This window comes from Grus americana, chromosome 2 (assembly GCF_028858705.1).
Source record: "Grus americana isolate bGruAme1 chromosome 2, bGruAme1.mat, whole genome shotgun sequence".
NCBI lineage: Eukaryota > Metazoa > Chordata > Aves > Gruiformes > Gruidae > Grus > Grus americana.
Genome location: NC_072853.1, coordinates 146,970,060 through 146,995,571, shown reverse-complemented (window position 1 = coordinate 146,995,571; position 25,512 = coordinate 146,970,060). Strand labels below are relative to the sequence as shown.

Sequence of the window (25,512 nt, the reverse complement as noted above, 5' to 3'; positions counted from 1 at the left end):
AATATAGCATGCCATACACTAAAGCTTGTGACTACTGAAGCTGAGGGCAGGAAAACCCATACCTTTATTTCCAAGAGTCCTGTCCCAAAGCATGTTAATCACAATCAGAAGTTAAAAGGAGATGCCTCTTGCTGCTGACATGACAGCTCTAAATACAGATTCACCTGGTGACTAGTTATGCATTTTAAAGGCATTTACTCGAACTACGAATAAATGTTGCTTGGATTTACCACAGCTGCAGATGAACAATGCATCCTGTGTTCTTGCAGAAAATCTTGTTTCTTACCATTTTCTTGGTGTCTAAGGGAACATTCTCTGTGAGCCATTATGAATTTCATGCAGCACTTAGCTCAGAAAAGTCAGAGTTGGTATTGCTTCCTGTTGAGCACACGTTAAGAACATTACCAGAACGCTTTTGTAAAAATAATTATTTATAATCCAGGTATTTTCTACAGAACTTCATGATTTTGAACAAACTGAAATATGACCTTAGACTGAGTGTGAACAGATTCAGTTCTAAACAATACTGTTTAGAGTTGATGACTGACAAGTTTTACTTGGCAGTACTCGCTCCAGTTTTCCTAAGGAATTGATGCTTATTCGAATGACTTTCTCCCTCTCTCTCTGAAGCACTTAATCCTCCCCCCTTCCTGCAGTTCCTATTTTTCCAAATGCTCCTTGTTAATATGTATCTAACTCACTAAATGCAATCCTTGGTGCACTTAAGAAAATATCATGTCCCCAAACTGAAAATGTTAAATTAAATTGCTTACTTTCAAGCTGTTTACAGAGAAGTAATTTTCTTTTTAAGTTGTTGTCTTTCAGGTTTCAGCTAGCTCCATATAAACACTCGATACAGTCTGCTATTGGTTTCTTCTGATTCTTTTAGCGATATAGCACATTTTCAACATACAAGTCACTTGGAAACACCATTAGTCTAAAAGCAAAAGAAATTAAACCAGTATATGTAGTGTCTCATGGGAAACATGAGTATATTGTCTTTAAATTGTAATGACTGCTTCCAGTTGTTAACACCAATAATACTACAGGAATAATGCAGCGAGAGTTTTTATGTAAGACAGTGACACAGCACATCGTGCTAACAAAGACTTGAGAAATGCACCACCGCCAAGGGAATCGCTGCCCAATGGAGTTTAGAGCTGTTACTCATCGCCTCAAGAACACATTAAAGCTGCTTTAGGTATTACACTCTCCAAGGTCTCTGAGTTTGCACCTAAACAGGAACTGCCTAACCTAGGAAGTACTCAAGATATGTATAGACACATCCTACCTTGTCAGTCCTGGCTGATTCTGTTGGCTAGGGTTGCTGGGGTAATATATGCAATATATTACTTCCACTATTCACATAGTTCTGGGAAGAGCTGCTCTGGGGTAAGCCAATGTGATAGAAGACAAGCTAAATATACTAACTGCCTTTGTAGACTCAAGTTATATTTTTGTATTTGTCAGCATGAATTCCAGCTGCTGTTTACCAGATATGGGATAGCTGACAGGCACCAAGACATTGACAGCCGCAGGGAGTGCTGCGACCCTCTGAGGCACCGCTGCACAGGAGAGTGGACGTGCCTTGCCGTGGGGATTTGCAGAAGTGTGACAGTAAACACAGTACTACACGCTGGAATAGAGGAAAGGCCAGCAGTACTAGGTGACACCTAGCTGCTTAAGGGCGGTCAGTTTGAGTGTATACATCAACATGGCCAACCTTTGTTCTGTTAGCCCACCTAAAACATGATCTCTGCCTGTATGAAGGCATTGGCTGATAGTTTCCTTTACAGTACCTATGTTCCTCATCATCTGAAAGGTAAAATACTCTGGTTTTTGACAGGGATGCATGAGGGAATTTTCAAGGTTCCTTTCATCAAGAAAATGGCCATTCATGCTTTTAATTCTGATGGTCCTCATGGTGGCTACAACTTAGTCCGCTATGTTATAGCACACAATCCCAGCAGCTCGGAGAGGAATCTGGCCTTATCCACCTGCAGGAAACTTCAGAGAACAGTGGTACACCTGGACACTTGTCCCATGACCTTTTCTTTAAATGTTCATATGAAGCAAATGTTTTTGAAATTCCATTTCTAGTCTTGGGTATAACTCAAATTGGGAACTCATCCAGAATAATATTACCCAAGACCAGGAATCTTAAACTGATATGTAAAACATCTTCGTAAGTAGTCAGTTTAATAAAGAATCCATTTAATTTGATAAGAATGGAGCTCTTAAATCATATTTCGCAGAGGACCACACATGAAACATTAAGGATGACAACAGCATAATAAAAAAATATTATCAAGACAAAGAATTCATTTAGAGTTTGATTGAATACTATTGTACAAATGTGGAAGACAGCTGCAACACTATCACTAAAACCTACCAAGCTTTCATTTTTAATTTGCTAATTGACCCAATGAATATTCATGATCTTAAATGTGTAGCAATTCTGCAGTTCATTTCTCTGCTATTTGATTTGCAACATTGCCATAAAAATCCAGACAAGTAGAAAATGTCAAACTAGCAGACTGTGAAAACTTCCCTTCTTCGCACACTGCCTCTTACTCCCTTTGCAATAATACACCACTATGCTGAAGACCTCGCTCAGATTTAAATTAATGTCCTTCTGAAGAGGGAAAGCAACTGACCACAAAAGACATTTATCATTTAGAGCTCTATATTAATTGTATCTTTCTCTGATTCACCATAGTTGAGAGAACTGGCTTTATATTTTTTGCTTAAAAAGATGGCACTTACAGTTGCCCACTATATTTCTACTACAAACACAAAACAAAGACAAAACAGTAAAATTACTGAACATACCAAGTACTGCAGCAATAGCTCTGTAACGGTTGGCAATAGTTCTAGAATACTTTCTTAATGGTTTAATATAAAGCATTGGATTAATGTTTAATATAAAAACCCCCATTCTAATAAAAATGAAAAATGTGTGACTAAATAATGAGTGCTTTAAACTGTGTAATTTGAAAAGATTTCTTTGTCCATAAGTTACTCATCTGTTAAATATAACGTTATAGTCATTTGATACAAAAGCATTTTAACCATGTTTGTTTTGTTTAATAATACATTGTGGGACATGCCCAAAAGATAGAATTACTGAAACCTCTGCTGAATTTGTAAGACGGTGATGAATTTCACTGACAAAAGTGTTTGTATAAGTGCAATTTATGCCATTCCGAAACCAATTTAAATATAGAAAATAACTCACTGGTTGGGACTTATATTTGCCATGCAAAAAACCATCACAACAGATGTCTCAATTCCCTGAAACACTTTCTCAAGGAAAGACATATAAAGTACCTCAGCTAGATACTCACAAATTACTGGACTTGAATTCATCAATACACCTCATCTGTCATATTTCTATAAGGCTCCAGTCCTTCCAGTCACTGCAAGATGTGCAGCATAGAGCACTTGACTAGAGTGAGCAGAGCCTACACAGGAACACAAATAAACCCAGCTTACATTAGGCAAGCCTCCATTTTTAGCAGCAGTGAATTTCAAATACATTTCTCAGGGAGCAGCTGTATATGGTTACAGGCTTGTTTACATGTAGATTTCCTATTTTGGTTTTGAATGTGATATTTAAACTGGTTTTCCTAAACTGGGAAAAAAAAAGATTAAAGTATCATTTATTGTGATATAAAGAAACTTTGCATTTTTCATTTTAAACTAAAAGTCAAGCTACATTTCAATGAAGATGTCTATGCAGTAGATTGAATCAAGGAAATGACTGATTCAATTTTGTGTACAAACAAGGACAAAATCTGAAACTAATTACGACTGGAAATAGCCAATGTTCTTTGACTTTTCTAGTTTCCAGGCAGGAAAAATATAGCAACCAAAGAGCAAGAGAAGGTATCACGACAAGGATCTTTGTTTGGTCCAAAGATATTCTCTCTTGTGCATTTACAGACACGCAAAACCCAAACCAAAACAAACCTTCCCCCCTAAAAAACCTGTCAATGGCTAGAAAGCTCTTAACGATATAAGAAAATATATACCCACAAAAATGCATTCATACCAAACAGAATCCTAAAACCTTGCCATGTGCATTACTAGTATATTCATGTACAAACATAATTTTCTTTAGCAATTTAACAACTGGGCTCAACTGCCTTTTAAATTGCATCATGACTTGGGTTTCACAGCCGTACAGTTAATAACACATCAGGAAACCAGCAATTATGGAAGTTGTCCGACAGCTCTCTCCAACACTCCTGTTATTCTTAACCTTCTCTATCTTCCTGCAAAATCCTTTCTCTAGCTTCTGTAATTATCTCCACAAGTCCAGCTGCCAATTCCTTCTCCTTCAGTTTATCTACTTACTTCATACCTAAAGACTGTCACAGAACAAACTGTTGTGCAATACAGCCAGTATGAAACATTTTGGACAATTTAACTACCCGACAATGAGAAATTCTGCAGTGCTGCCCCTGTGACAGGCATAGTCCCACTGACACAACAAACCCCTGATTCTGTCTGTCCTGACCTCAAGCCTTTCCCCTAACTACTCTTCCTATTCCTATTTTTCCTTAGATACAACTAATTTCTTCTGATGGCCATCCCCCAAGATATACCATTTACTTACTTAATTTCGGCTCTAGTTTGCCACAATGCCCAGTGGCTACAAGTCTCCTCTTAGAATAGTTCTTGCATCACCTCCTCTACAAATCATCCATCTTCCCCTTCACCTAGGCTTTGGGATTGCGCAGTCCTCTGTAGCTGCCCTCGACTTGCCCATTGTTTAAGGCAGGGTATATACATTCACAGTGGTTACGCACAGGTTATAAATAAGGAAATAGGGGGGCTCTCGTTCAGTTTTCATAGAGACAAACATATCTGTTAGCTATTCAGCAAGCTGTAACTTTAGTTCTGGCTGCCTCAACACAGGCAATCTTCTGGGGTAATGCCCAGCTGAGAAGCTTCTAGGTCCCAATCACTTCAGAAAAAAAGACCCTCAGTCTTGGACGAGATTCAACAAGAGACGAAATTTACAGCAGATTTATTGTTTCGCTGAAATAGAAGGATTGGAAGACCTTTGACAGGGAAAAAAATTACCTTTTGAAGTCAGTTTCTTCTCTCTAAATATTTTTACCTGTTATTGTTAGAATGGACACTCTGGGGGGATTGTCTCGATTGAAGACCTATTGCATAGTATTGGGAGACCTGGAGTTGGATCAGGAGGTTCTACATTCTCAGGATACAAGCCACACTGGAAATCATTCTTGTCTACTTTTTTTGGATTTGAAATAACTTTCCCTGTGTAAACTTCCTATCTCATATTTTCCTTTTATAACAGATTTTTTTAATTTCCAAGTGTTCAACACAAAAGAGAAGAAATATTCTTTAGAAAATTCAAAATATCATTAAATGATGCAGAATTTGCCACAGATGTATAGGAAAGCTTAATTCCGATTGTAAAAAGGAATTTAGCTATAGCTTAAGATTGCGAATTCTCCCTGAAAGCAAGTGTGCTAGACTGTCTTTCATGCATTTGAAAATAAAACAGTTATTTCTTTACATAATCTTTTGATTACTCAACATGAAACTCTCATGATATGATCCTTCTTTGAAGTTTGGAAAAAAGTAACGTGAAACTAGGAGTGTAAACTACTATATTCATTTCAAAGTTCCTATTATTATAAAAAACAGTCTTTGATTTAATAAGAATGGTAATGTTTCCCACTCATTCCAAATTATTTTAATCGAATAACAAATATCTGGTATCTAAAGCAAAAAGTAACATGTAAAGTACGAATGAGATGAGAGGAAAATAGAGTCTACCTCTAATAGATGATTTGTCTCAAACCCCCTATTTTTGTCTTGAATGTTTTGTCTGTGATAAAGTCAGTTTTGTTAATATTTATTCAAACCTGTTCAGTAAACACATTCCAACCAAATGAATGGATAGCACCCTAAGGAAAACTTGTTTAAAGAGTCCTAGTTGTTCATGAAAAACAACCATTTCAGTATGACTCAGGAATGCCCAGTAATTTCTTCAGTGTAATTTCATTTACTGTCATCAGCCTTTTTGAATTCATTTTCCTTTAATTTTCTCCTGCAGTGTACACATGTTGAAGGAAGTGGGAGCCTTTTCAGAGGAGCTGAATTCTGCAGTGGTTTTACTTGCATATCAGTTCTGAGATGTCAACAATCTTGACAGGCTGACATCTAAACATTTTCAAGAGATCAGTACAAGCTTCACCTAGACAAAGGAGATGTATAAACTATATAGATCCAGGTATTTCATTCTTTTGTTTTCTTTACTACAGCACAGAGGAGGTATAAGGTATTGGTCGGAGAGGCAAAGCGTGAGTTACAAAAAGGCTTCTCAGCTATTAATTGAATTGATTTACAGTATGTGTGCATGTATGCACATGCGCTTCCACAGAAGCTGTAGTATGGCTGTGAACCCTTTTTAGATAGATTCCTCAGCATTCACTTTGGCTTGGAATCCTTTCTAGTCACCTGTTCTTCATTCCTGTATCAGTACAATTCAATAGCTGAGAATTTTGGAATTTAAAGGCGTGATCATATAGATAAAGGTTGAGTAGATGAGCATTTTTCATACTAGCATTTTTCAAACCAAGGCTTTCTTAGGATAGCTAAAAGCATATTGAACTCCAGGAACCTTGTTCAATGGTGGTCACTGGCAAGGTGGACCCAAATTGCTTGGAAAGCCTTTCTGATAGTCCATTATGTACCCAGTGAAATAACTGTATAGTCATGTTAGTAACTATGAAATGTGTTTCCTAACATATGCTTTAGAGGATAAAACCCACAAACCTTTTTTAGAGGAATGAGAAGAAAAAATATGGTGAAATAATGGGTTTGCTCCAGTTCCACTAGAACCTTTAGATGCAATATTATACTTTTCACTTTATATTACTCTGTAAGAGTAGGAAATTATATCTTCAGCTGCTCACTGCCCTGTAACTGCAGTTATGGGGGAAAAACCAGAAGTGCTGACCAAGGCAATCGATGTTTCTGATGATACAGACAGCTTTTAGATATCTCTCATTTCCACACCAGTTGAAGAACAGCATTTGTAGTCACATAGCTAGGTATAGAGTACATTGTTTATTTCAGGAGGATGCAGTTTTATCAGTTAAAAGAAAGCTGAGGTTGATTTCCTTCTGAAAAGATTGCTAATTTAGTAGGACAGCTGGCTTCCTCCTGCAAAGCCTGAGAAATGACAGAGATGACAGAACATCAGAAAACTGGAAAGGAAAAAAAAACCCAGCACATCAACTAATCAGAAGACACACACCTCTGAATAGGTGATAAGGTGATTGAAAGGATGGTGGTTAGAAGGCTGCTATGCTGAAAAGACTCAACCTAGGTCTTTATAGGTTAAACAAAGGGCATTCTAAGTATCCTGAGATGTGAAGGACAAATTAGCCTGTTCTGTATTTCCTGCATGGTTCAAAGGTAAAGACAGTGCTGAAGGTTCATCACTTAGTCCCAAAGGCAAAGATTAAAGGATGCTTTTAAGGTAAGTGAGAAGCAATCAATAAAAGGCCCAGAAAGGAAATCTCAGACAATAAGACAGTATATTTCCAAAACTAAGCTGACACTACAAAAACAAAGGTGGAAGACTGTTTAATGTTTGTTTCTGTTATTAATGGTAGTGGGAAAATATGTAATCTCTTTATAAAATAATACAGAGATATGGTAGAAGAATAGCTTGACAAGAATCAAATCAGGTAAGTCTTACAATCTCTGGTCTCTGATTAAAGCAGGTAATTACCATGCTGTTTTGTGGCCTTGTAATCTACGGCTCACTTGTGCTATATAAATAGGTATTTTAATACAAACAATTTGGCATAGCCCTAGATACTTGCTATGAACCTGAATCAATGGAAAAGCAGTAATAAAGTCCAACATTCAACACTTTTCAGAACACTGGAACACATGGATTTCTACTCATGTTCTGAGCTCCTATTAAAGCATTGGTGTGGAAGTCCTCAAGATAGTCTCTTGGTAAACAGAGCTAGAAGTCACTCCTGATGAAGTATATTTGTGGCTTTTAGTGTTACAGAAAGTGTTTTCTTGCTAGTAAAATCTGTGTCTCTGAATGATTCCATACAAATAAACAGATTACATTTCAAGTTTGTGTTCCAAGTGGTTGAAAACCATTAAGTAAGCAAGCATGGAACTAGAGCGCATTATTTTCTTCAGTAGAATACACGTCTTATGAAAACTTACATTTTCTTTTCCAAGACAAAATTAAACATTGCCGTAAACTGTCAGAATTCCTTACTGGCAGACAAAGGAAATTTAGCCAAGTATTTTAGACAGTAAAAGAAACAGTTTGAAGGAATCACACCAGTGGACACATGCGAGAGAGAGAGAAGCACATTCAATAGCCCTCTGAGATACTCAGCCTAAGGTATTTAATCTCTTCATGTCTCTGAAATGACACCACACTTGCTTTTGTGAAAGCACTGATGAAGACAACAGTCTGTTGCTCAAATGTCACCTTTTCCAAATGACAGGGTACATATGCAATAGCTGAGTCATGTACTTTTTAGAAATATTTCAGGCATCTGACTTGTTTATTTCAAAGATACGTCATAGAGTCATACTGAAGATACTCAAGAACTTGAAGCTTATTCCGCTGAGTGAAGCTCACTTCTTTTCAACTTTGTCACTAGTAACAAGAAGAACTAGTAGAACAAGCATTACTACAGCAGCTCAGACCAGAAGTCCATCTAACAAATTGTCTTCTCTCTTACAGAGGCTAATAATAGATGCTTACAGGAGTGTCCAAATAAGCATACCCTGAATAATTCTTCCTTGCTACATCATCCTGCTTTCTTTGAATTAAACGTTTAGGAACCTCCTGAGCCAGAGGTCACATTTAGGTGTATTTGGAAGATTGATAAGCCCCTGTGGACTTACCCTCCAGAAACATGGCAAATCCATTTTTCACAACATGCCATCCTATGGCAATTTAAAAGCTCATAATTTTATAGGCTTCCAAAACGTTTACCTTTAATCACCTTGTCCTGTAACTGAAAGCTTCCAGTGCATTTAACCTTGTTGTGTCCAGTAACTCGGTCACAATGTTGATAATTTTGGTAACTGTCTGTCAATGCACATGTATTTTTAGGGTTAATTTTCCCAAATACATTACTTTGGCTTTCATAACACTAAATTTAGTTTCCAATTTATTGTCTCATCACTCAGCAGTGGACAAATCTTCTGCAGGTGTCCACAGTCAAGCCCTAATTTTGACAACAATGAATAATTATGAGTAATCATTAAAAACCATCATCAGCTCTTTCTTCCAGGTGAATCAGGGTTTTTGAATAGCACATGACCTATATTCTCCACATTTATTGGGTTCTTCTAGTGGAGTTTTTAGGCTCGATTTTCCAATACAAACCCCACATTTACTCTTCTGTCAACTATGATACGCATTTCCTAATTCCTTCCTTATTCCTGTTTTTACTGTTCTACCTTGAAGAAAATTAGATTAGCTGTCTTATAGTGCTCAGGAAACAGAGGTTGTTTTACAGACTGATGTGGTATTTGTGACCTTCTGTTCCTTTGGCACTGGAGCTGTTTTTGAGACCAGGTTATGTACTAGAGCAAACAGCAATTTTAAATTATTTTAGAAAAACTTCTAGATATTTTCTCCATTTTTTTCTTAAAGTATGTCAAATTCGAGGAGAATGTGATCAGTATTACAGTGACATTCACTCAGCATATCACAAACAAGGCCTTGTGTTCTTGGGATGGGTTAACCTTCTGCTGTGAGTTTTCATTTCAAAAAGCAGTGATGTATATATACAGGTACACGTGCTGTCTGCATGATAGCCCATATGGTAAGTCTATGCGCAGGTAACTGAAGTCTTCCATTATTACTGCTTTCTGTACTTGAAGTCTCTCATTCTGTTGTAGTCAATAGCATCTTTGTGAAGAGTTAAAAAGACAATAAAAGAGGAGAAAAGGAGAGAAGTACTGTTAGCAATTACACTGATGCTCTCTGATGTGTCGAAGTCATATTGCTTCTAAGTGCAGTTCCATTTCACTTCTCGAAAAACCTGTAAAGAAATAAATGTACCTCATTAAAGTCTGGAAAAAACATAAAACCAACAAAATGAACAGTTACTGAAAGACAGTAAATGGACATTTACAGAAAGACTAGTGATGCAGTAACGTATCTTCATCTTGGAAATAAAAGTGGCCATATTTATATCCCCAAGAGGGGCGAGTCTGGTGTGTAAACAAGTTTCTGAAATTGAGCCAGGAGAATTCCTGTCAGTTCTGTGTCACTAATGATAATAAGCTAATGTACTTTGCGTTTTTGTAGACTTTTCCATTTTTATTTAAAAGCAATTAACTGATCTTGAGAATGCTTCTGTGAGATAAACACGTGTTATTATCCCTTTATTAGTGAGGGAGACGCTGAGACACACAGTTTTGATTTGTCACATAATGAACTGATTACCAGAACCAACAGTGAATCACCCACATGTCCTCTGTTGCTACTGTTGTACAAACTGACCCTAATAGCGTACATGATGATAAATGCCTACCTGGAACATTAAAGCAATGGTCCCACAGGACTTGCCAGAAGAAACAAAAAACACAACAAAACAAAAAAAGAAACAAAAGAGAAACAGAAGAAAATTATCAGCATTTTACTAGTTCTGCTTCACTTAAATGTAAAAAATAAGAACAATAAAAAAAACCCCTGTACATATCACATTAGACTAGAAGAAGAGATAATTCTAACTGGAGAGTGAAGACCGGGGCATTATCTCATTCATCATCTAAAAAATTAATTATGAAATCTGAACCACTTCCCTCTCATCTCCACTGCAGTTTGTTTGCCTCCAGGTTTTGCCTCTTAGGGTCTTACCTATTTCCTTTCAAGCAAACCCTGCGGCTGCCCCGTTGGCAGTCGGTCCCTCACGGGAAAGACACAGCCTGCCTTTCTCTGGAGGTACGTCCCGGACAACTCCCGCTGAGGTAATTCACACGGCGCCTCGTTGTCCTGCAGAGAAGAAAGTCTCTTGTCATGCCACAGATGTCGTCTTTGGCTCCAGAGCCTCCGTTCACTCCATTTAAAACTAAACGAAGCCAAAGCAGAAGAACCCGCCCCAGGCTCGCTGCCCGGCCGCAGCCTGCCGCTGCCTCGCTAGATGGCGCCGCCGGCTTCCGCGGAAGATGGCGCTCTTCGCACCGCTGCCGTCCCGGGCACGAAGCCGCCAGCGCCCCCGCGGGCCTAGCCGCACGGCGGCCGCTTCGCTCGGTGGGTCTTAGCGCTGCTCTGCTCTTATCGCCCTCATCTGCGCTCCACCCCCGACCCGTGAGAGAAGAGAGACCTGCAGCCCCAGTGAGCCTGGCTTGTTCCGCAGAGGTCGGACACCCTGGCAGCTCACATGGCAGCTCACATGGCAGCAACAGAAGAGGCTTCCCTGCTCCCTGCCCAGTGCGTGTAGGGCAGCGGGGACGGGAGCCCGGCAGCCGCGAGGCCTGTGTTGGTGGGGAGTGCGGGCCGTGCAGCCCCCAGGCTGGGAGACAGGGCACTGTGCTCCCCGGCATCAGGGAGGGCTGTGTAGCTTTCAGCCGAGGGAGGCACTTTAGCAAGGTGTAGGGCTGCAGATGGCTGTGCAAGCTGGAGAGGTGTGCAGGGCAGAAGAGGGATTTTGGAAGTCTCCCTTCACTTTGGGGCACTGTCTGCTTTGTGAGGCATGGCTCGCCATATCGAACGCCAGCGCGGCTGCCTGGTCGGTACAGAGGGTGGCCAGGTCACGGGATTGGGGTTGGAAGGGAAATCAGCTGGTCCAGCTGCTGGTACCAAGCAGGGCTCTGAACATCTCCAAACCTGGAGACTCCACAACCTCCCTGGGCAGCCTGTGCCAGTCTTCAAGGCACACACCAAACCTGGGTTCTTTTACTGTGCAGAAGATACGCTCTCTGATGGTCACACCTCAGCCCACTGGCCAGAGTCAAGGGGTCATGTAGAGAGTGGTCCAGGATGGGGAGGACCCTTCCCAAAGGCCTTCAGGTGCTATGCTGTTCTGGGAGGTAGAAATAAAAGCTTACTTGTCAGGCATGTTTGGTCTTTGGCGAAGCCCTGTCCTCAGTTCCTGGCTCATGGAGCATTGGGATGCCACTGTGGACTTGTCACCCTGATGTTGGTGTGGTCTTGTAGGAAAAGCATTTCTCCATTATGCAGCTTCTGCAAAAACCCTGGAACTTGACTCTGCCAAAGTTCAGAATACTGTAAACCGTGCAGGTTCTGTTTCTGTTAGAGAAGGGATCAAATCAGGAAGTTGAACAATTTCCTCTGGGTATATAGCAGGCATATGAAGAACGAATTATGAAGTTAGGAACAGCTACGGACTGCTGAAACCCACTGGAGAAAACTCATGTTCAGTTAGGGAAAAAATCTTATTTCATTGTGCTTATGCTGTAATGAACATAAAACTCTTCTTTTAGTTCCAATAATATTTCTCAACCATAAAAGTTTGCAAAAGATTCTAAGGTAAGTAAGTGTAGTAACCAGTCCAACCTTATTGACATAATATCTTGATACAGCATTCATTGAAAAATGGTGATGTAATACTTTAATCTCATTCTAACATTTACATTTGGAACTTAATACCAAAGTCACGACAGAGAAAGAAAATGAGAAGGAGAAGAGAGAGTGGTCATTCTCACCACTGCCAGTTACTGGAAGCAGTTAGCTGCTGAAAGTTCAGTTGGACATATTTTGGAGGGTGTGAAGGGAGTGGCCAAGTTCCTCTGACAATATTTGAAAAAAAATAATTGTTGAGACAAAGTGTACAAAAAAGGCACTGATTTTCTATGAGTGGGGAAAATAAATGGATTCTCCAATTTACTGAATTGTGCTGAAGATTTACCATTTTGATCTCTTTTTTCACTTTCCTTGTTCAGCTGGATTGACATAGATAGTGTCTCCCTGGGACTATGTCATGGTTTAACTCCAGCTGGCAACTGAGCACCACGCAGCCGCTCACTCACTCCCCCCAAGGTGGGATGGGGGAGAGAATTGGAAGAGTAAAAATGAGAAAACTCATGGGTTGAGATACAGGGAGTTTAATAGGTAAAGCAAAAGCCACGCGCACAAGCAAAGCAAACCAAGGAATTCATTCACCACTTCCCATTGGCAGGCAGGTGTTCGGCCATCTCCAGGAAAGCAGGGCTCCTTCACATGTAACGGTTACTTGGGAAGACATACACCTTAACTCCAAACGTCCCCTGCTTCCTTCTTCTTCCCCTAGCTTTATAAACTGAGCATGATGTCACAGGGTATGGATTATCCCTTTGGTCAGTTGGGGTCAGTGTCCCCTCCCAACTTCTTGTGCACCCCCAGCCTACCCACTGGTGGGGTGGTGTGAGAAGCAGAAAAGGACTTGGCTCTGTGTAAGCACTGCTCAGCAATAATTAAAACATCCCTGAATTATGAACACTGTTTCCAGCACAAATCCAAAACATAGCTCCATACTAGCTACTGTGAAGAAAATTAACTCTATCCTGGCCAAAACCAGCACAGACTACAACTGAGCGGCTTCCATAAAAGACTTTTTACAAGTATCTGGAAGAAAAGAAGACACTTTTTTGTTGGGAACAGTTCTAGGAGAAAACGATGCTGGTTTTGCAGTTGGCAAACCAGGTTATTAGAGGTTTTGGACTCTGAAAAGCCAGTGCCAGTTTCACAGCAATAATCAAACTTACTCTTTGCTGGATAAAAAAACCGTCTGGATGGCTGGGCCCAAATAGTTGTGGTGACTGGAGTTAAATCCATTTAGTGGCTGGTCACAAGTGGTGTTCCCCAGGGCTCAGTATTGGGGCCAATTCTCTTTAATATCTTTATCGATGATCTGGATGAGGGGATGGAATGCACCCTCAGTAAGTTTACAGATGACACCAAGTTGGATGGGAGTGTTGATCTGCTGGAGGGTAGGAAGGGTCTACAGAGGGATCCGGACAGGCTGGATCGATGGGCCAAGGCCAACTCTATGCGCTTTAACAAGGCTCAGTGCCAGGTGCTGCAGTTGGGTCACAATAACCCCAGGCAACACTACAGGCTTGGGGAGGAGTGGCTGGAAAGCTGCCCGGCAGAAAAGAACCTGGGGGTGTTGGTCGACAGCCAGCTGAACATGAGCCAGCCGTGTGCCCAGGTGGCCAAGAAGGCCAACAGCATCTTGGCTTGTATCAGAAATAGTGTGGCCAGCAGGAGTAGGGAAGGGATAGTCCCCATGTACTCAGCACCGATGAGGCCACACCTCAAGTACTGTGTTCAGTTTTGGGCCCCTCACTACAAGAAAGACATTGAGGTGCTGGAGCATATCCAGAGAAGGACAACGAAGCTGGTGAAGGGTCTGGAGCACAAGTCTTATGAGGAGCGGCCGAGGGAACTGGGGCTGTTTAGCCTGGAGAAAAGGAGGCTGAGGGGAGACCTTATCGCTCTCTACAACTACCTGACAGGAGGTTGTGGTGAGGTGGGTGTTGGTCTCTTCTCCCAAGTTATAAGTGATAGGACGAGAGGAAATGCCCTCAAGTTGCACCAGGGAAGGTTTAGATTGGATATTAGGAATAATTTGTTCCCCGAAAGGGTTATCAATCACTGGAACAGGCTGCCCAGGGAAGTGGTTGAGTCCCCATCCCTGACGGTATTTAAAAGATGTGTAGATGTGGTGCTGAGGGACATGGTTTAGTGGTGGCCTTAGTGTTAGGTTAACAGTTGGACTTGATGATGTTAAAGGTCTTTTCCAACCTCAGTGATTGTATGATTCTATGATTACTCAATGAGCAGTTGGAGGGCACCTTGTTATGTTAGGAGGCACGTTTGTGAAGCGCACTGCTTCAAAAGTCTCCAACCAAACTCCTGCAACAATCTTCTATATAAGAAGGCATGCATAAAAGGCAAAATGAAACCCAAAAATTCAGGGGAATAAAGTCCTATAGCGGAGGAAAAAGGAGGAGAATGTAACAAAATGCAAAATAAATTCATTTGAAAATTATTTATTAATCCAGTTCAAGTAATGAGCCATTTCTAATTACTTTTTACCAGTGGAACATGGCAGCATTTGAAAGAATTAGGAAAATAATGCCACATAATTCAGGAATGTTTCATATATTATATCAAGACAGTGTTGGGTGAAGTGGCTGAGATATACAAGATCTTACTGTATAATGATGATTAAGTGATATTGAAGATTTATCTGTGACTAAAGCTATGATACTGTAAACAGAAATGCAGCTTACAGAAATTAAAAATAAATTCTGTCCAGATTTAGTTGAAGTAAAATTTGAAAAATACTTAGTAAACAGAGATGATCAGTGTGATGACCAAAAATGCCAGTCTTCTAGCTTAGCATTAAGATCATGAAGATAATAGGAAATGGATGGGAGAAATATAAGCAGAATGTAGCCAAAGTGCATGCAGTGGTTTTATGGCAGTCTACACAGAAGAGGAGAGGGAACTTTTAGCAGCAACACTTGGTATGAGACCGAACAGGGCTTTTATGCTCAGTTTTTTCTTCCTCAGCTATATGCATCAGTGATGGAGATAGAAGCGGCAAAGCCCTCATTTCTTGTGCTCGGCACAACTTAACCTGCTCAAGGGTTCACTGATGTGCTCTACACATCAGCTGCTGCTCAGGGAAACAGAATTGGGTGTACTTTAAATACAGAGAGTATACAGGACTATAAGAAGATTATTTTTATAATTGTAATGAATGAATTTGCATATTACAAATTTAATATATGTCTTAAAGGATATATGTAAATCACATGGCCCAGATCTGGTCCAGTCTGCTATATATAGCAGTTTATAAAGGTCAGCAAAGAGAAAAGTAGGCCCACTGCTACCTTCTAAAGGCTTTAATAAACAAACAAACAAGCAGGTAGCAGAATGTAAATTAGTTAATGAAAATTAGTGCATACATAATTGATGGACAGTAGCAAGAAGATGGATTGTTTCCTGACTTCTTTTAGGATCCATTGTTTGACAGATACCAGAAGGGTGGAGAGAGAGGTCTCAGTTGTATCATCCTGAGTACAGCATTTACTATCTCCACGGGCTCATGATTCACTGCGACATTACTGCAGTTCCTTCTCTTGCAAGATGTTCTAACGTGACCATGACTGTCTGCATTGGCCTAAGCTAAATGCAACCGGGAAGGTGTACAGATAAAACCAACCATGGCCAGCAATGCCCGTCCTGTTTTCTATACTAAAATCTTCCATTCTGTTAACAGTTTAGTCCATTATGCAGCAGTAGTATCAGATATAAAATGTTCTACTAGATGCAAAATGAAACTAGCACAGAAAACTGGAAAGATTAGTTCTCAAAGGGCTGACTTCATAATTTTGAGACAACAAATTAGTTCTAATTCCATACATCCCTGTGTTTTTACTCTAGTATTTCGAACACCGTATCATACCAACTGTTCTGTGGCCACAGCTGAAAAATAAAACTTTTTCTTTGGCTGCAAGAAGACAGGATTCTGTATTTCCATTACTGAATTACATTTTCCTGTCACAAAATGATCACAGTCTAGCTACAGAGGAGGTGGTATGTCCTTCAGAAACTGTTGAGGAAAATCAAGCATTATTTATGAAAACGAGAGGAAAATCCTACATAAATACACACATACACACCTGTATCAATGCTTTTATTTGACAACAGTTCAGGGATGTTTTCTGTTCTCCACTCTGAAGATAATTTAAACCAAGGCATTCTTAATAAGCAGCATTTTTCTTATCCCAAGCACTGAAATGATAGTGGTTTTACGTATAGAGGACTTTTTGAGGAGAGAAGAGAAAGATGCAGACAACTGACTTGGACAGAAACACTGGGATTAAGCATTGAAAGGGGTCTCCTCTGCCCTGTGCAGTTTAACCAAGTGCAACCCAGCCCTCTTCTGTGTCTGAGCAATGCATATGATGTGTGACCCATCTCTCGGTCGTATCTATATCCAGTGCGAAAGATAAATACAGAGGAGTCGAGAGTGTTTGGATGCATTGGTCTCTGCCCCAGTGGCTGTTCAGTTGTTTAAGATTCACTGGATTGAATGACCGGTCCTTGCTACAGCAATGCTGTCCTGCACTGCAGGTGACGATGACAGTGCCTGCTGCCGTGAGCAGGTGGGTCAGCGCTGTGGCCCTCGTCCCAGCCCTTTCCCCAGATCCGAGCACTGCTGCTCTGGCTCACTCTGACCTCACCCTTTCACACTGCTGGTCTCACCGCAGTGCTCTCTGTCTTTCCTGTTCTCGTAAGAGGCACTTTGCGGTGCCTCACTGTCTCACAGGAGGATCAGCAGCATACCTTATGCTTGTTCAGGCATGATGTTCAGTCTAACTGCAAAATAACTGTACATAAAAATTCATGTATGTCAAAAGATTTTCATATGATAACACAGCTGGCATGCGGAGCAGCCCAACTATTGAGCTCTCATGCTTTCCACATGGTGGTGATACCAGCCAGGCTCCTCCTCTGGTGTTCTGAGGCTGTGCTGAATTTGGTCACCGGAGTACCTCTGTTATGAGCTCCCAATTGTTACACTTAACTTACAAATAACTTTTAAAAAACTAGTCTCTTCTATTGCATGTTTCCTTTTTTCTTTTGGGAAAGGTAATTTTAATTTTTCAGATTCACGAATCTGGGCATATATACGGTAGGTTCCAGCAGCCTATGCTGCTTGTAAGTATAGAACAGGAAAAGCACTTTCATTATTTACTCATCCAAAAGGCAAACGTAGCTATGTATTCCCAGATTCCTGTAGCACATACCAGGAAACAATTATATTTCTATTCACCTCCATGGGAAGCAGGTGGTGTTTTTCTCATTTGCACAGTGTTGTGCAAAGTTCTCGCAGCTATTTCCTATTTCCTCCTGAAAATAGTGGTGACTTTCTTTATCACAGGAGTTGGTATTATGGGATTTATTATAGTAATTTAAGGAGTTTCTTTTTATCTAAGGGCTTTTATCTCTGGGCTTTACAAAGTGTTCAAAGGACATTAATTGTAAAATTTACTTTGGTGTACTTAAATTTAAAGTCTATTTTCAATAACCTGTAGGGTATTTTTCATTGGTTTTGTTTTGGTTTGGCTTGGTTTTTTACCAGGTTTCTTGGTTAAGTAATGTCATACAGACATACCAGAAAGGGAAAAGTCATGCAATGTTTAGACATCCTCCTATATCTGTCATTGGTGAAACTTCTTTACAAACTTTACCAAAGTTGTAGAATAACATGTGCCCATCCAGCAAAGAAGTGCAGGGGAAATAATTGAAAGCTCAGAACGCAACATGTTAGCAGGGGTGCCCCATGTTTTAAGGCTGCCCTTTATAACTGAAGTAAGTATTCCTAAAGGAGGAAGGTACTTCCCTTCTAAGTAGCTATCAATAACATTTTTACTTAGGAGCCTTTGTTTTTTACTGGTTATCTCAAGAAAAGGTAAATAATAGAGGTAATACAAGTGTGTTCTCAAGCTTCTCAGTTGTAGGCACAGATGTCTTTGTGCAGAAACCTATTCTGCATGTCCACCTTACTCCAGATTCCCTTCCCTTCCCTGTTACAGAGATTTAGTAGAAGCTCCTCTGCTCTAGCCCTGCTCCTCTGTATGCTTCTTCACTGAGGCCCGTTAGTGCCAGGTGCCCTCCCGTGGCTTGGAGAAAGGTGTTTTCATAACTCAGGAGGGATGATGCAGGTCTTAAAATACACAGAATGATAAACCGCCCCTTGAGGCAAACACTGCTACTGTATACAATTGAAGAAAAGCTGAAAGGGGATCTAGGCAGTACATTATCAAATGCAATTGCAACAAACAATGGGAGAATTTATTTTCAAAAAGTACATCAGTGATTTTATTTCTCTAAACTGGAGAGTTATATAATGCAGTATAAGATAGCCATTTATTATACATGCTTGGATTTAAAAAGGGGCATCTCTGCATACTGAAAGCATCATTACTGAAATAAAGCCCAATGAAAAGATCATCTACTGTTGTATTTTTGTTATTAATTTGAACTTGGCAGAAATATGTTGATATTTACAGGATAATACAAAAATGCAAGGCTATAGGAAATGGCATAATTATTCCCAAAGTTCAGACTAGAAGTAGGAATAAAGGAGTCTTTTCAATTTTTTTCCATCTTTGCATCTAGTTTATGGTAAGGAAATAATATTTAATTCTCATATGCAGGTATTATAATAGGTTTTATATGACTGAAAAGATAGTATCATACACTGTGAAGCTGAAAATTTGAAATGAGCAGTGTTTCCCATCCTAGTCTAGGTAACACTGAGGCAATACAGCAGGAAAAATAATGTGAAGATATGAAAAACGAGACTCTCTAAACTGAGTTAAATAGAAGAATTTCACACAGTAAATATCTGTCAGAGTTTCCCCCTAACACCTCTGGAGCCAACTTTTCAGCCATGCTTATTTATGTGAAAAATACATAGGTAGTCCCCAAACTAAACAAAAGAAAGAAACTGTAACACTTTGGAAGAAATGTTGGAGGGAGTATATATGTATGTGTATTTATATAAATCCATGAACTTTATATTTGTGAAGAGAGGAGACTGTTATCTGGGTAGGAAAATGCAAAGCTGCTGTAAGATTTCACCAATTCATAGACTGGTTTTTTGTTAGTTGGAATTTATGGGTATTTTGCCAGACTACATGTCGGTATGTGCCTCTTTTTCTTGGATATCCACAGTTGCTTCTGGTCCACTCGTGCTAGTTGAAATATGTAGCAGGTTTTGTCTTTTCTTCCTCAAGTAGAAATAAACTAGACTTCCAGCTCCAACTATAGACAGGGCCAGAAGAACGAACAGCCAAATGATGCCAGCGGAAAGCACTTTCTCCATCTTCCCTTCTGTAAGTGGATGAAATGGAATCAACACCTTTGATCTTAAGAGATTTGAGAATCTAGTAATAAATGGGATTTTTTTAACCAGAAATCAGACGAATGCAATATGCTTGTAGCTTTTCAGTTCAAGAGGTGGGTTTGGTGGGTTTTTTTTACTAACAAAACCAAACAAAATGTAATTATTTCTGATCAAAACCCAGTTTACTTCAGAATAACCTCTATTTCCTATATCTAGATACAGATGAAGTTTATGGAGTTTTTCTTTTTAAATACGCTCAGAATTAATATCTAGAAGCTATGTAATTATATTCTTGTTTTATTTGAGCATCTCCTTGTAATTCTACTTAAAAGGAATTATGCTTACCTGTATTTTCTGTTGACATCTCTGTGTTTTCAGGAGCTTTTGGAAGGAAAAGAAAATGTTTATTCTGAGTGCTTTAAAAAACAATGAGGCAGTCATTTAAAACTTCCCAACTCCAGATGCTCCTCACGATTCCCCCTGAATTCACTTGCTGGTGACAGTTGCTCTCCCAGAAAGATGGAGCTAAGCATGTGTAAACCTCTAGTAGGATGGCTGTCTCTTTCATTCCAAGAGCATCTGACCTCAGTGGAGATATACCCAACAAGACATGAAATTAGAGTCAGATTTCTGTTATTTCAAAAAACATTTTCAAATATGTTCATTTCTGAGAAACTGCCCACAGGTTCCTTAATCATTGTAAGGTGTTTTCTGAAACAGGAAAAATTTCCTGAATGGAGGTCTCGAGTGTTAGGGATGTATCATGAGCATTTTACTTGAGCCGAATAGGATCTTCTGTGAGTTTGGCCACTTCTGTCAGAGACAACTATTGCTTGTGGATGTGGTTCCTATGGTAATTGCACTTCCTAAACTTGTCAGGTAAGGGAAAGGTGAACAGAAATATGAAGTTTAACCAAACAGAATGTTCATGTTCTGGACCACTTTCGTTTAATCTCAGTTGATAATGGAACTCACGCATTTTCTTTCAGATCATAATTTTGCTATCAGGGGAGTACCAGCATTTTATTAAACATGATTCTATCACACTGTAGATAAAGAGTGCCACAAGAATATATCCCTCTAATCCATCAGCTCAGAGGACAGTAATGAAAGGAATCACCAATTTCAGCATTTCTACAAGACAGAGTTTTCATTGCACTCATCAGAAAAAGATTATTTTGTTTTTTAGAATATATTCAGCTGAAATTAAACAAAATGTTGCTTTTGAACTTAGATTGTATGATATTGAGGGAAAATTCTACTGAAAGATGCTTCTTATTAAAAATGAGTGATCTTTGACCATGCTTTTGCCTAAATGTAAAGGTCTGAAGTATTCATGATGGCTGCATGTGGCTCCATGCAGGTAGTTTTACAGGACTTACAGGAGATGCAGCCCTCTGAGGAGGCAGTCAGAAGCCACGTGTGGCTCCTCAGTATTTAGGAAGATGAATTCTGCTGCTAGGGTCTATTGGTTTTGCACACAAATCTATAATGATTTTCATTTTTTACGCTATACAATGTAAATACATTATCAGGCATTATTAACCTTAATGTATTAGAAATATTACTTACTTTTTGGTTTTTTACAGATAAATCCTTTTTTGAAAGAACAGACGTTGGTGTTCCAGTAGCCAGACAATGCACATACTTCTTCACACTCTTTATGCCTTTTGTTTGAAGGTTCACCCATTTGCCAGTTGACAAAATCCATTGCAGATTTGTCTGTCCATACCCAATGTCCTAAAGTTTAAAATTAGCATGTATGTATAAAATACAATGTTTTAGACAGACCAGGTTTTGATGAGGAAAACAAAAATTTCTAACACGAATAGGTAGTTAAATGTTGTAGTTACATTTCTAAGCATATATAAGCATGCTTTGAAAGAAACCTTGTGTATTTGATATATATGTATACTTTCAAGTATATAAAGTTGCTTTCTTTTTAATATATAATTTTGTATGACATTATAATGTATGATTAAATATCGAAGATATTACCTCCGTCATCTTTCTTTAGCCCTATCCAGAAGTTTGGTGATTTTCCGTGGAGAATCTTAATGGTGTCTGACAGAAAGTTTGCTTCAGTGTAGTCTCGTACTGATACCAAATTAGCAGCTGAAAAGTATTAATGAACACAGCACAATGTCTCTATTTTCTTACAGCTTAAGTCAATAAACACATAAAATATATAGAAAAAGAAAAGACACTGATTCTTGTACGTAATCTTCACTAGCCTCGTTACGGTTATTGTATTCCTGTATTATATTTTGAGCATGCCTGTGAGCTGGATGCAAAGCAGCACGAAGACATAGATTTTTCTTCAGCCTTTGATTGAAGCTTTTTAGAGAAAAAAAATTGCTCTCCCGCATTATGTTTGGACAGATCCAACCACACCCCAAAGTGTGATGCAAGTAGGCTGAAAGTGGTACATACGGTGTAGTGAGCACCACGCATCTTGCCACTACAGCTCCTTCGCTCACCAGTGGCTGGGCAGCATTTTTGACAGTGCCTGATGCTATGTACTGCAAGGGTAGATAGGATGTGTAGGCAGCTGGAGGCTGCAGTCCAGAAGATGTCCAGAAGTTGATCTATAATTGCCATATGCCCTGGCATTACAAATACACAAAGCCGTGTTGGGGTCATCAGGAAATGACCACCTTCCTGGCCTGGCCAGTGAATAACATGTAAATTTAGAACATGACCAGTGTCCAAATGCGACCTCTCATTCTATTTATTAGCGTAATGTTTACTTTTTCTAGTAATTATGTGACTTATCTTTCTACAGAACTATTTCAGGAATTCTGTTGTCACCCAGCTGTAAAGTAAAATGCCTTTGCAAAACTACTTTATCTGTTTACTCAGTCATAGGTCAGTGTTTTCATACACACAAGGAAGTGCTGCTAGAAATCCTTGTATTCTGTCTCACGATTAAAAGACTATGTCTCGGATATACAGTGCTAATGTACAGGATGTTTCCTATTCTTACCGACACTGAAATGCATGCTGCATCACAGCAATTCTCAGTGAACAGTCATGAGAAATGAGAAATGTGAAGTGTCTTTTCCTCTCCCCTGATGCATGTACTGCTCTTCTCTCCAGTTCGTAGACAGCAGTGGGGGCTGTTCCAGAGCAGGACCTGCATGGCTGGGTGTGTTTCACTGGTTAATGAGAGCTAAAGAACTCCTCCATCTCCTTTCTGGTCCAGCCAGTGAGATCCAGTTAATAAACTCTGCCTTGGAACTAACAAAGACAACTTTCCTGTGAGTTTGTGTCTCCTAGTTCACACTGTATGTGGCTTCCCTCTGGTTTGGGGAAGGGAAAGCTGACCCTGCTCTCTGTGCCTTAGTGGGTCTCTAAAAGTGTTTCTCTCCCTACTCAATTGCTGATTTCCATAAAAGTAGTAGGAATTTCATATTTTTGAGATATTCATATTTCACCAAGTATTTAGGATATCAGATGCCTCTGTCTCTGACAAAGTTTGGGTTTATTGTGGAAAAGCATGTTCAGTAAAACAAGCTAAAAAGCATTGTTTGAAGTTTTAAAGTAATTTAAGATTTGCTTAGCAATATTACTCATTGTTTTCTGTGTTTCACTACATCTTCAGTCTTTCTAAAACAAAACACTCACCTAGTCGGGCACATTCCTGATGAGCTTGAGACCAGCTTCTTTTCCTGGAGGCCTCAAAGTAATAGCAGTGACCATGGAAAGGTATCCAAGATTTGTGTCCTCTTGATTCAGGACATTTTCCAGGAAGCTGTGGGGGCTCAGTAGGGGCCACTACTGGTAAGAGATCAGGTAGTTGGAATCTAGTTATTTTATAAAATTTGTTTTTCCCATTATATTAGTAAGACAAAACTAAACAGTATATTAGGTTTGTCAGCATAGAAGAAATGAAGCATGTGCTAAAAAGAACTTGAATATGGCTTTGATTTTGTGTTTGAGAGCATATTTTGCTTCATATTTATTTATCAAGGTGATTAGGAAGATACACAAGTCTATAAGAAGTATAGATTCTGTCTAATGATGGTTTTTATAGTTACTCTTGTCAATAAATTGCCAGCTGGTTTTCTGACATAAATATCTGCTATTTTTAGAATGTCTTCTGACACTTCAGTCTCATTTTTTTGACAAGATTAAAACCTGATAGCAGAAACTGTGATTGTGAGTGAATGTGTTGGTATAACTAAACATGGCTTGCAAGATTTTTTTATTAAACTGCATCCTGAATAAATTCCATAGTGATCGATATAATAGATTTTGGATGAGAAGATAAATGCAGATGGAATGAAAATTAAATGTTCTGCCAAATTACATTTTCTTCCTCTGAGTCTTCTACAGTCTATTTCTTTCTCTATTAAGGAACATTCAGCTCTCAAATTAAATTTCTGGAATATTAAGTGGAAAGTGACATTACATATCAAATCTGATTATTTTTGTCAAATTACAATATCTTAGAATGAAATTTGGCATGCAATTTTAAATTTTCTACTGATTCCAGATCAACCATAATGTTAACAAAAACATGAATATAGCTAATTTGTGAATTCATATTTATACTTATTTCCATAGAATTTGTAGAAGTTTGTGCTTGGAAGGCTCCTCAGGGGTTTATTTACTTCATCCTTGTGCTCACAGGGGACAAGAAGTTGATACATAATTATATCATTTCTAACAGATGTTTGTCCCGTCTGTTCTTAGCAACCTGTGGTGACGGAGATTCCCTGACCTGTCCAAAGTATTTATTAAAGACTTCTGTACTGATGAAATTGAAAGCTTTCCTTGCCATATTTAAATCTGTTACTCCTTTCCAACTCATATCAGACATAAGGAAGTATTTAATTCCATTCCTCAGGGCTCATTTTTAATATTTAAAATTGATAATCTGGTTTCTCTTAGGCTTTTGTTTCTTAATCTTTTGTCCAACTTCAATTATAATTTTTCCTTTTAATTCTTGTTTCCTGGTCATCTGAAACCCTTAGTTGACAGAGAGCCTCTTCAAACTTTGATGCCATAAACTGGAATCAGAATTTCATCTGATGCCTAATCAAAACAGATCTCATAGCAAGTGAATGACTTTTCCCATTAGAATGAACAGTTAAGAAATTAATGACTATTCAATCCTTACCTAGTCTTTTGGTAATTATTATTATGAATTGATTTACTTCTGGGAAGAATTGATGTCAATATTTAGAGCTAGTTAGTTAGCTACTCATGTCTTCCTGTATACTACTCTATAAAACAAGTATTTTTCCAGTGGCTTATTATATTTAGCACAGTTGGTAAATCTACATGTCCTCCAGCTAAAACACTTATACTCAATTGCTTACCATCCATTTTTTTACAGACAGAAAAGAGTTTTTCCTTGCAAGAAGCTGTCTTCCAGGTGCCATCAGTGTCTAGGTAGACACATGCTAATGTCTGCTTTGGTTCCCCGCTGGACCACTTGCTGTAAACTAATCTCCATCTGTCAATCCACTGATACTTGCCATTGGTCTGGAAGCAAAATCTATACGATAATTTCAGGGTTGCAGAGAGTGACATAGCTAATACACAGGATCCTCAAGAGGACTCTCATGTAACCAGTATGGAATTA

The 25,512-nt window shown here is 39.2% G+C and overlaps 2 protein-coding genes and 1 long non-coding RNA gene across 8 annotated transcripts in view; all 3 read right to left on the bottom strand.

Moving 5' to 3' along the window:
- SLC39A12 (solute carrier family 39 member 12) overlaps nucleotides 1–3,459 on the bottom strand; it is a 54,299-nt gene extending 50,840 nt beyond the window's left edge. For both annotated transcript variants that reach the window (XR_008575971.1, XM_054817543.1), the window contains exons 1-3: nucleotides 3,348–3,459; nucleotides 774–937; nucleotides 63–378 (exon numbers count right to left, since the gene is read on the bottom strand). The gene's annotated coding sequence lies outside the window, so the exon portion shown is untranslated. The remainder of the gene's footprint in view (nucleotides 1–62; nucleotides 379–773; nucleotides 938–3,347) is intronic.
- Nucleotides 3,460–9,800: 6,341 nt separating this feature from the next.
- LOC129203432 (uncharacterized) lies at nucleotides 9,801–11,095 on the bottom strand. Its single transcript, XR_008576030.1, has 3 exons — nucleotides 10,907–11,095; nucleotides 10,581–10,610; nucleotides 9,801–10,085 (listed from the first exon to the last, which is right to left on the bottom strand). It is a non-coding gene; the product is annotated as an uncharacterized LOC129203432 (long non-coding RNA).
- Nucleotides 11,096–18,861: 7,766 nt separating this feature from the next.
- Nucleotides 18,862–25,512, bottom strand: part of LOC129202282 (macrophage mannose receptor 1-like) — a 33,389-nt gene continuing 26,738 nt past the window's right edge. For 3 of the 5 annotated variants that reach the window (XM_054814762.1, XM_054814763.1, XM_054814764.1), the window contains 6 exons: nucleotides 25,247–25,412; nucleotides 23,547–23,699; nucleotides 21,918–22,034; nucleotides 21,492–21,659; nucleotides 20,265–20,300; nucleotides 18,862–19,906 (listed from right to left, as the gene is read on the bottom strand). In XM_054814762.1, the coding sequence (XP_054670737.1) occupies nucleotides 19,707–19,906; nucleotides 20,265–20,300; nucleotides 21,492–21,659; nucleotides 21,918–22,034; nucleotides 23,547–23,699; nucleotides 25,247–25,412 (840 nt within the window). In that variant the 3' untranslated portion in view covers nucleotides 18,862–19,706. Of the gene's footprint in view, nucleotides 19,907–20,264; nucleotides 20,301–21,491; nucleotides 21,660–21,917; nucleotides 22,035–23,546; nucleotides 23,700–25,246; nucleotides 25,413–25,512 lie in introns of those variants that run through there. The other 2 variants (XR_008575666.1, XM_054814765.1) reach the window with 2 other exon arrangements.